The sequence below is a fragment of the Amia ocellicauda genome, chromosome 8 (assembly GCF_036373705.1).
Source record: "Amia ocellicauda isolate fAmiCal2 chromosome 8, fAmiCal2.hap1, whole genome shotgun sequence".
Taxonomy (NCBI): domain Eukaryota; kingdom Metazoa; phylum Chordata; class Actinopteri; order Amiiformes; family Amiidae; genus Amia; species Amia ocellicauda.
In genome coordinates, this window is record NC_089857.1 from 45,522,451 (window position 1) to 45,533,712 (window position 11,262).

Genomic DNA, 11,262 nt, shown 5'->3' on the forward strand with positions numbered 1-11,262 from the left:
ATCTGAACAAACTCCCCAGCGATGTGGCTGAAGAGACAATTTGGGAACATTCAAAAACAGATGGGATAGGATCCTTGGATCACTTAGTTATTAATGGACACCAAATGAGCACAATGGGGCGAATGGCCTCTTCTCGATTGCACACTTTCTTATGTTCTTACATGAGCGCTGCACTGGGGAGGAGAGAGAGAGAGAGAGAAGATGTGAGTGAGTCTCACAGACAGATAGTGTCTGCCTTACCGATCCTGTCCAGCACCACACTGTCCCCCATCTTCTTGGCCAGAGTAAACATCCTGCTGTGCTCCCACTCTACAGTGTGGTGCAACCCCATCTGAGAGAGAGACATATATGCCCCCTCCTGTCCCTCTCCCTCTCCTCTTCTTCTCCCTCCCTGCCCACACTATTCCATTTGTTAATTTGCATAGAATTACAGATAAAATGCCACTTCAATTCAGACTGACACAAGCCTCTGACACGTCTGACTATCAGTCATATGAACCAGTGTGTGGAATAATGTTACTACCTACTTTGAACACGGAGGAAAACTATTTGGCGCATGAGAAAGAGGTCATTTTGAGAAAAAGGCATATAAAAACATGTTTATGCAATTCAAATGTATTTTCCATAAATATGACAATTTATGTGACATGAATTCATTGACTATTGATATACAACTTCTAAACTGACAAAAACTAAAACAATACACTTGTAATAGGAATTTTTTAATGCTCGATTTTCACTTGTATTTAGTTCAGCATGATGGATTTATAAATTGTGAAAGCATGGAAGGTCTAGTTGCCAAATATCCCAGAACCAGAAAATTGACACATGGAAGCAAAATCACAATGTTTGCCTGTAGTGTCTCACCTTAAGAAACATGACAACAAAATTTGTTTAAGGTTTATGCTATTTATTTCAAGTTTCAGCTCATTCTGGCTTCATTTTATGTGAAATAAATCCATACAATACTACAGACAATATTACTGGCTACAGTATGACGAATACTGCTGCTCCTCCTCATTGCTGATTTGACTGGCCGAGGCCCTGGGTCTGAACCTTCCAAGGCCCTGTTCCTCAAGGTTGGATAACCGAGTTAGTCAGAAAACTTTCAGGATAACTTGATAACTTGAAGTCTGGCTTTTTTCTTTCCTCAAAGCAAGTTTAAAGCCCATCTGAGTAAGTTTCAATAGGAGATTAAATTATCGGATTAACTGAATCCGGCTGATTAGCCTTAATTAGTTCAACCAGGTACGAGGAACAGGCGCAGCTTCCAGGGCCCTGTTCTTCGTTCCACTTTATCAAGTGTTTTGTGTGTATACCAGCAAAAATGTCACTCAAATCAAACGTGTTTCTTAACAAATACCGCACTATAATAAAGGAATTAATAGATCAGTGGTTCTCAATCCTGGGCCTGGGGGAACATCTACCCTGCTGTTTTTTTTTTAACTAAGCTCTCAAATTACTTAAATGAACCCTTAATTGAACTAATCATTTCCTAAATCAGAGCATTTACATTATTTTTAACAGTAGGGGTTTAAAGTTAAGTATAAAATAGAGTAAGGAAATTATGATCTTATTAAGGAACCAAATGTGTATCAGTTACACAATTTAAAGATTCAAAGGTAATTACATTACTTGAATTAAGGGTTCAATTAAGTAATTCAGAACAAAACCCTGCAGGGTAGGTGTTCCTTCAAGACCAGTGATAACCACTGTAATAGATCGATCACACACACAAAGGGAAAGCCAGGGGAAAGTTGTGTGGATTAGTATGTCAATCAATACATCAGTTTGTATTTGTATAGCGCCCTTCAGATCAGACACGTGTTGGTATTGTGGGAGGGGCGATGCTGTACGTGGTTAGCCACGCCCATCCACTGTGTTGTCTGATGGCACATGATTACGTCACAATGCTCTCTGCTACATTAGCCTATGCTTGCGTTCGGACCGTCACTTGTGCTCGGTATTCACCAAGCCCGTACGCGCAGCTCTTCCTGCGAGGGTAGTCTGGAACAGAAGGGAATCTGTAAGTTTAACTTTTTTCATTCATTGATGTCAGTAAATGTTTCTTCAGTGTTTTGGCTACTCCCCTGCAGCGACCGCATCTCGGTGGCCGGTAATGTCCTGTCGGAGTGCGACCCCCGGCGAGTTGTTCACCCAGCGGCCGGCAAACCCAGCTGCACTCCGGCCGCTAGCGGCGGGACCTCGCAGGCAACCCCGGACGTCGCAGGGGCCGCACCGCCGGCTCTGGCCAAGCGACGTGTCTGTCCTATTGCTTGAACCACATTGAAATGCTGAAAAATGGCGTAACATTGATCGAAATGTCCTTCAATAACAAAGTTCACAGCACGCCCAGACACGCCCCCCATGGGATTCCCGCTGCTCGTCTGTTTTATGTCAAACCTGACATTTCGGTAAATATGATTTATCTTCGATGATCCCTGGCCACTTTCGCCACAGTGTGCAATTTAGCGACAGCCCCTAAATCGGCGCCTGCGCAGTCCGGCCGCTCGGAGCCGCACTGACCATCGCACGATCCCTGCGCGGCGCCGGGTCTGCGCATGTCTGTTACTCACTCAGCGGCAGTTATATATATAATATATAGAGGCATATATAATATATGTCACCGGAGCGCATATGGGGTATGTTACGTTTTAAACCGGCGGTCAGTGCAGTCGCTAAAAACACAGGCCTAGTCGCTGTTGTTTGATCTGTTGTGCTATTGATTTATAAGGTGTGTCTATAAACGTGTTTTTACAAAAATGCTAATTAATCTAATGGACGTTTTTGAGTACCTGGGTTGTATACACCGCTGCCAGTCATTGTGCTGCTGGTACATTGTGATGATGATGATGATGATGATGATGATGATTGAGGCGATCAGCGCACATCCTTCACAGACACACCGTGTTTAACACACCAGTGTGCAGTGTGTTTAACTCGTCAGTGACGACAGCAGGACTGTGTCAGACTCAGTATGGACTCACTATGAACACACGTCCGCCATGTTTGCATGATGCGAAAACGAGGCTCAAATCCCTGCGATATCTAACATGGACTGTCAGAGAGTTTATATTTGAAACATAAAAACTGAATGCTTTTATTTGAAAAAAACATGACATTTGTTAACTAACATTAAGAAGCAAAGATGTCTCTATTGACAGACATGTGCAGCGCTGAGCGGTGTGAACTGTTCTATTCCTCCCATAGTGTATTAAATTGAATAATAAATTGACATTTATACGGACGAAAGCCTAACATGTAGTTAAAGGCATGACCTACCAACCATTCGTGGCAATCCTAATCTGTTTTCCAGCTGTGCCCCCAAAACACGTAGCTGCATGGCGCCCATGTGCTGCGCTGTGCTGAGTCTGTGTGATGTGTTTGTGTTAAAATGTACTCCATTGCATGCAGGGCGTCCCCGGTGACCCCAGTCTACCACGATGGGTCGGAGTGGTGACGAATGACGCCAAGCCCAAGACCAAGGAGGTATATCTCTCCCTGTCTCCCTCTGTCTTTCTGTCTGTCTCTAGCCTAATTATTTCCTAAATATTATCCCAATTTGGCTATATTTAGTGCAGTGGAGGTGAATGTGCATCTCTGTGTCCACCTCTCCTGTGTCTCAGTGACCACAGCGCCGCTTACACTCTGTCTGTCCATCTGTCTGTCTCCCTCACTGTCTCTCACTCAATTACATTTTCAGTGAAAGGTACTTTATTACCATAACTAACACATTTGCAGTGTTCAAAACAGTTTTATAAAGTACATTAAATACAAAAAAAGGTACAGTATCAATTATTCTGCAGACTTTCTGCCCGATAAAAAATGTTCACAATTTGAACGTGAAAGATAGTGCCGGAGGGAATCTCTCCGCTCGGTTTCTCTCTAAGTGAAATCTGAAGTTTGGGCAGGAGGAGAGCGGAGGCAGCCGACAGACGGGCTGCGAGGCGGCTAGGCGGGGGGGAGACAAACGCACTGACCTGGCGCCCCGCGCTGCAGAGCGACAGCACTGATCTTCCGCTGGGACAGAACTGCAGGCCTGCACCTCATAGCGGCTACAAACATGAGCAGAAGACATTAGTCCAGTGTCTCCTGCCGCCCTGCTGCTCCAACCACAACTCATCTCGTTTGTTGGTGTCTTTGTTTTTAGTGTTTTGAGTTCTTTTAACTAATATAAAAAAAAACATGTTTTGTGCTGCAAAGTGTGTTCCTGTTTGATTACTCTCATATCCTGTGCACTGAAAGTACTCTCTCTCTCTCTCTCTCTCAGGAGGAGGAGAAGAACATACGTTATGAGTTCATGCCACCTCTCGCATGTCAAGCAGTGGAGGACAACAATCTGGACTCCCTGAAGGACATCCTGAAATTGGTGAGAAATGGACTGACGCATAAGCAGATCCAGTCCACCAGTACAGTGAGGGAAAAAAGTATTTGATCCCCTGCTGATTTTGTACGTTTGCCCACTGACAAAGAAATGATCAGTCTATAATTTCAATGGTAGGTGTATTTTAACAGTGAGAGACAGAATAACAACAAACAAATCCAGAAAAACACATTTCAAAAAAGTTATAAATTGATTTGCATGTTAATGAGGGAAATAAGTATTTGACCCCTTCGACTTAGTACTTGGTGGCAAAACCCTTGTTGGCAATCACAGAGGTCATACGTTTCTTGTAGTTGGCCACCAGGTTTGCACACATCTCAGGAGGGATTTTGTCCCACTCCTCTTTGCAGATCCTCTCCAAGTCATTAAGGTTTCGAGGCTGACATTTGGCAACTCGAACCTTCAGCTCCCTCCACAGATTTTCTATGGGGTTAAGGTCTGGAGACTGGCTAGGCCACTCCAGGACCTTAATGTGCTTCTTCTTGAGCCACTCCTTTGTTGCCTTGGCTGTGTGTTTTGGGTCATTGTCATGCTGGAATACCCATCCACGACCCATTTTCAATGCCCTGGCTGAGGGAAGGAGGTTCTCACCCAAGATTTGACGGTACATGGCCCTGTCCATCGTCCCTTTGATGCGGTGGAGTTGTCCTGTCCCCTTAGCAGAAGAACACCCCCAAAGCATAATGTTTCCACCTCCATGTTTGATGGTGGGGATGGTGTTCTTGGGGTCATTCCTCCTCCTCCAAACACGGCGAGTTGAGTTGATGCCAAAGAGCTTGATTTTGGTCTCATCTAAACACAACACTTTCACTCAGTTCTCCTCTGAATCATTCAGATGTTCATTGGCAAACCTCAGACAGGCCTGTACATGTGCTTTCTTGAGCAGGGGGACCTTGCGGGCGCTGCAGGATTTCATTCCTTCACGGCGTAGTGTGTTACCAATTGTTTTCTTGATGACTATGGTCCCAGCTGTCTTGTCCCTGACATCCTTGGACAGCTCTTTGGTCTTGGCCATGGTGGAGAGTTTGGAATCTGATTGATTGATTGCTTCTGTGGACAGGTGTCTTTGATACAGGTAACGAGCTGAGATTAGGAGCATTCCCTTTAAGAGAGTGCTCCTAATCTCAGCTCGTTACCTGTATAAAAGACACCTGGGAGCCAGAAATCTTGCTGATTGATAGGGGATCAAATACTTATTTCCCTCATTAACATGCAAATCAATTTATAACTTTTTTGAAATGCGTTTTTCTGGATTTTTTTGTTGTTATTCTGTCTCTCACTGTTAAAATACACCTACCATTGAAATTATAGACTGATCATTTCTTTGTCAGTGGCAAACGTACAAAATCAGCAGGGGATCAAATACTTTTTTCTCTCACTGTATGTCTCCACTCTCTCTGTAGGGGGATATGGATATATTTATATATGATGACTCTCTCTCTCTCTCTCAGATGGATGTGAACAAGGGCGATGGAGAGGGGGTCACAGTCCTGCACAAGGCTTGCGAGCTGGGCAGGAAGGACATCGTCCTCTATCTGCTTGAGATCGGGGCTGACGCTGCTACCGTCGACCACTTCGGTCACACGCCCCTGCACCTGGCGGTCAAGCACAGGTCAGTACTGGACTTTGTGTGTGTGTGTGTTTGGTAGTGCTGTGTGTGTGTGTGTGTGTGTGTGTGTGAGAGAGTCTGTGTCTGTACTGTGTGTGTGTCTGTGTGTAAGAGAGTGAGAGAGTGTGTGTCTGTACTGTGTGTGTGTGTGTGTGTGTGTCTGTACTGTGTGTGGCAGTGCTGTGTGTGTGTGGTAGTGCTAGGCGGTGTACGCACTGTGCCGTGTGTTTCTGTTGGCATGTAATGACATGTAATCCTGTGTTCCCAGGCACATTGACATAATTCTGATCCTGCGAAGGGTGAAGTTCCCCGTGAGCATCTCCCCCTCTTTGCTGGGCATGGAGCTGGTCAGGTGAGTGCGGCCCGCGTGGGTCTGTCTGCGCACCTCCGCCTCAGGGCCAAGTCCCTGTGCTGCACCGCCCCACACTGACCTTCTGTCTCCATCTCCCAGGGCCGTGAAGAAAAGGGACATGGACCAGCTACGAGACTGGTGCATGGCAGGGGTAGACATGGACCAGGCTGACTACGAGAACTGCACAGCCATGCAAAAGGCGGAGGAACTGCAGGACATTGAGATAGTCCGCTTGCTGCTGTACTGCGGAGCCACCCCAGTGGTGAGGGAGAGAAGGAGGGAATGAGAGGGAAGGGGAGAGCGGGAGAGAGTGAAGTAGGTAGGGAGGGAGAAAGAGAGGGAAGGAGGGAGGGAGAGAGAGGGAAGGCGAGAGGGAGAGTGTGTGTTTATTGAGTGTTCATTTGCTGTGTGTGTGTGTGTTTGTTATGTGCGTTCATTTCCTTTCCAGAGTGGCTTGAGTCCGACAGAGATCCTCCCGCTGCATGAACCGGCAGCCGTGATACTGACCCCCCATGAGTCGGCCCCAGCAGCCGAGCTGGTGGAGGTGCTGTCTGCGGTGTCGGGGGAGCCGGAGCCCGCCGCAGCGCCGGGGCCGCAGGGCGCAGGATGTGAGCAGCGCATGGGCGACAGCAGCTCCTCTGAGGAAATGGTGGAACCGGCGCAGGGCCTGACGCCGTCGGTGGTGTCAGGGGAGCTGGAGTCGACTGCAGCGCCGGAGACGCAGGGCGCAGGATGTGAGCAGCGCATGGGTGACAGCGGCTCCTCAGAGGAAATGGTGGAACTGGCACAGGGCCTGGTGCCGGCTGTGGTGGAAGAGGAGCAGGAGCAGGACAGCGCCACCTCTGGGGACGAGAAGGCAGCTCCTGAGGAGACGCCAGCTGCGGTGAGTACCATGTGACCTGGAGCTGCAGAACGAGCAGCCACTGACTGAGCCGAAGGGCGGGCCGCTGTCCTTCTGCTGGCAATGAGAGAGCTGGCCCCGCTCCACACCGCGTTCGCCAGATAACTGAGGATGACTTGACAGAAGTCTGGCTGTGTGCCCCGAGTCAGCTGCCAGCCCAGCAGTCCTCACTCACAGCTCGTGCTTCTGCCCAGCCCTCAGAGACCGAGAGCACGTTGAATTAGAGTCCTGAGAGACCACACAGATCAGTGGAATGATTCACACGTGTCTCTGAGCTGTAGAGTCCGCCTGCAAGGTGTCATTCGCCTAATAAATCTACTCGCCGTACATTAGCAGTGCGCCCGGCGCAGCCTGCTGTTGCAGGAACATGTGCTGCTGCTGCGCGGTTGTATGCAATGTGATGCACAGGTACTCCTGTCCTTATTGTGTCACAGACTCATGCAGAGATCCACACAGGCATCGCTGGACAGTCAGGTCCGCATCAAGGACCAAATGAGGCAGATTTTATGAACGGGAATCGTTCCACAACATTGCTGTTCAGCTACTTATGACGTGACCATTTGTACGGCACTTACGGCACAGTGCCTGTGCTAGACAGTCAGGTCACACTGCTCCTCAGCCATGACCTGAGCGCTCTCCTCCCATATGAGGTGTGACTGCACCTGCCTGAGGCCAGGCTCCGTGCATGACTCAGACACCATGGCCTGGATCTACCAGTGTTCATCTGTAGGGCACTGTGATGGGATCATTCCCTGTTAGAACCTATTGATATCAGAGCTAACGGTTCTGATGCAGCAAACTGTCCGGGACTACAAGCGCGCAGGTTGAGAATGGATGTGTGTGAAGTATTATACTGCCTGTGTAATAACATGTATTTACAATGAGGCAAGTTTCGCCATGCCTCCTCCCGGACGGGGCTACAGCTCTATTGCCTTTAACTGCAATCGTGCCTTTAGCTCAGTTTAATTGTCTCCGGTGTCAGCTTTAATGTCCTGGTAGGAGCCGGCAGGCAGACGCACACCGGACTGCTCTGTGCTGTCGTCGGCTTTGTGTGTCGGTTCGGCTGCAGCCCTGTGTTTTAGCCCCTCCCCCTGAGTGTCACACGGCCAAACGTGACACATGGTGACCTCATCGGTGCATCTCTGTCTGTCTGTAGCGTGTACTGAGACTCTGCTCTGCTCTGTCCTATGTGCACACAGGACCTCCCATCACAGCCAGAGGCCCAGACCGCAGCATCCGAGCTGCTCGGACAGGACGGGCATGAGACGCAGCCCGTAGAGGACGAGCAGCCCGGACAGGATGGGTCTGAGCATCTCCCCGCAGGTATGTTCTGGTGAGATGAGTCCCTCCGTGGGAAGCCAGCGTTTCTGAATGTGGTTAATTGGTTTTCATCAGGGCCTCTTGAAAATGTTTCACAGCTGTAGACATTGTCGTCTCCTGCAACACCGGACCCAGAGTCCAGGCCGATGGGCCAGTGTGGGTAGGCGATGCAGGGGACAGAGACGTTGACGCGTGTGTCTCTGTGTTTCAGGTGCTGCAGAGGCGCCGAGCCAGGCCAGATTGTCCCGTTGGAAGCGATTCTACAGCTTCTTCAACCGTCTGTGCTGCCGCAGTTCGGTAGTGAGGGAGTGATGCTCACTCAACACAGTGTGTGTGTGTGTGCGTGCGTCTCACTATAGCGTCTCGGTAGTATCTCAGTAAGTAGTGTGTGCGTCTCACTATACCAAATATACTGAGATGCTTAAACTTATAGAATATATACCGAGATGGTGAGACATATATATATATATATATATATACTGAGACTTATACACTGTATACCGAGATGCTTAGACATATATATACCGAGACGCTGAGACTGATGCACTATATGTTGAGACTTATACACCCTATACCGAGATGCTGAGACACATACACTATATACTGAGATGCTGAGACATATATATATTGAAATGCTGAGAGTTATACACCCTATACCGAGATGCTGAGACACATACACTATATACTGAGATGCTGAGACATATATATACCGAGACGCTGAGACTTATACAGAGATGCTGAAACTTATACATTATATACTGAGATGCTATATACCGAGATGCTGAGACATATGTATATACTGAGACTTATACACTGTATACCGAGATGCTGAGACATATATATACCGAGACGCTGAGAGTGATGCACTATATACTGAGATGCTGTGTTAAGGTACAACCACTTCACCAGAAGTAAACCCTTCAGGTTCCTTGGACTAGGATAACCCCTGGACTAGGATAACTCAGCGCCGTCAGTGCAGGATGGTAGATCCTCCACAGGAGACGAGCTCGGGAAGAAAAAAAGTCACCGACACAATGCCAGATCGTTTGTCCACAGCACACAGTTTTATACATGTCAGAAGTCCGTTTCGGGGCAGGACATATTACAGATTTAGTTGCTAGGCAGACATGGAATGTGTCCAATATCATAACTCCTAACACACTCAAGACTTTCGGTTGACATGTCTGCACGGTTTGCCTAGCAGTAGATGACGTGGGACGTGGGACGTGTATATTGTTTATGTTGTCAGCTCTGAGCTGTTCCTCAAAATATAATATAAATATAGGGAGATTGTGGTTTGAGACACATACACTATATACCGAGACACTGAGACATATATATACGGAGACTTATACACTGTATACAGAGATGCTGAAACGTATACACTATATACTGAGATGCTGAGACTTACACACTATATACTGAGACTTATACACTATATACTGAGATGCTGAGACTTATAGAATATATACAGAGATGCTGAAACTTAAGTAGTTATATAGGGCACTCATTAAGGGGGGTTGAGGGGGGTTTGACCTTTTGACCTTGAACTTGAGTTGAACTCGAGGGCCCCTTCCTAGGGGGCGTGTCATGAGTCACTGAATAATTAGCATATTTGTGGAGTTGACAGGACTCTGAAATTGTAATATTTGTGGGTGGAGCTGAAAGGGCCCCGAAGGAATGTACAGGGGGTTCTTCAACTATTTTCAAACCCTCCAAAAGATTTGTATTTAAGCCAGACTGATTCTGTAGTAAAATAGCTCATTTTCCCTACGCTAGTGAAGCCCCAAAATAGTTATATTTATGCCCTCCAGATTCTTTAGTAACCTAGATATTTTTAACTAAGCGAGAGCCGCAAAGCTGTCTCTTCAACAGGGCCAAAGGTGTTATCTCTTTCAAATGGACAAGGTCTGGAGTTTTTTGAGCTAGAGGGGATGGCGAGGAGATGTCTACATCTTTTGTAACCTTGGGTTGGTGAATAATTAGTATATTTGGGGGCGGAGTTGACAGGGCACTGAAGAAGAAATAGCGTATCAGGTTAGAGTTTGGTTTGAAGAATTAGTATATTTTTGGGCGGAGTGGGGTCTGTTTACAATTTGAGAACAGGCTCTGTTTACATTTGAGGTGATGTGAGTGGGCCCCCCTAATGGGCTGTGGGTAGTTTGAGAGGCACAAGATGGACTGAACTTTAGAAAATCCTGAATATGCGCAAAATTAAAAGAAATGTAATACAGAAAATGTAAATTGAAACTTTCAGTAATCAACATAATCTCAGTAAATACTACACCTACCCAAGACCAATATTTTCTTGCATTTCAGAATATATCAAACGTATTATTTAAATTACAGATGCATGTAAAGATCGAATAAATAAAATGATTACGTTTTAATGTGTTTGTGTATGTGTGTGTGTGTATTCACAACACCGTGCAATGTAAATTAAATGTAACGTTACTAAGTTAAGTTAAGAAATACTTAAATATAGAAGAATTATAGAATATATATGTTATATAAGAAGCATAGACTATATATGTAGAAACTGAGAAATTTCAATACAACTCAATAAAATCAGCATTTGTAACAACAAAACATCAAATTATTTTAAATAAATATGTAATATAATCCATTCATGCATTAAGATTAAGTAAATACACTCAATACGATCTAAGCACACACCTATGTGTGTATGTATATTT

The 11,262-nt window shown here is 46.4% G+C and overlaps 1 protein-coding gene across 1 annotated transcript; it reads left to right on the forward strand.

Moving 5' to 3' along the window:
• Positions 1 to 1,966: 1,966 nt before the first annotated feature.
• On the forward strand, positions 1,967 to 10,909 carry LOC136755193 (uncharacterized). Its single transcript, XM_066711678.1, has 9 exons — positions 1,967 to 2,026; positions 3,415 to 3,489; positions 4,271 to 4,369; positions 5,836 to 5,996; positions 6,262 to 6,345; positions 6,445 to 6,607; positions 6,794 to 7,228; positions 8,446 to 8,569; positions 8,778 to 10,909. Exons 3-9 carry the CDS (start codon positions 4,301 to 4,303, stop codon positions 8,876 to 8,878), a joined length of 1,137 nt encoding a protein of 378 aa, XP_066567775.1. The 5' UTR covers positions 1,967 to 2,026; positions 3,415 to 3,489; positions 4,271 to 4,300; the 3' UTR covers positions 8,879 to 10,909.
• The last annotated feature ends 353 nt before the right edge of the window (positions 10,910 to 11,262 follow it).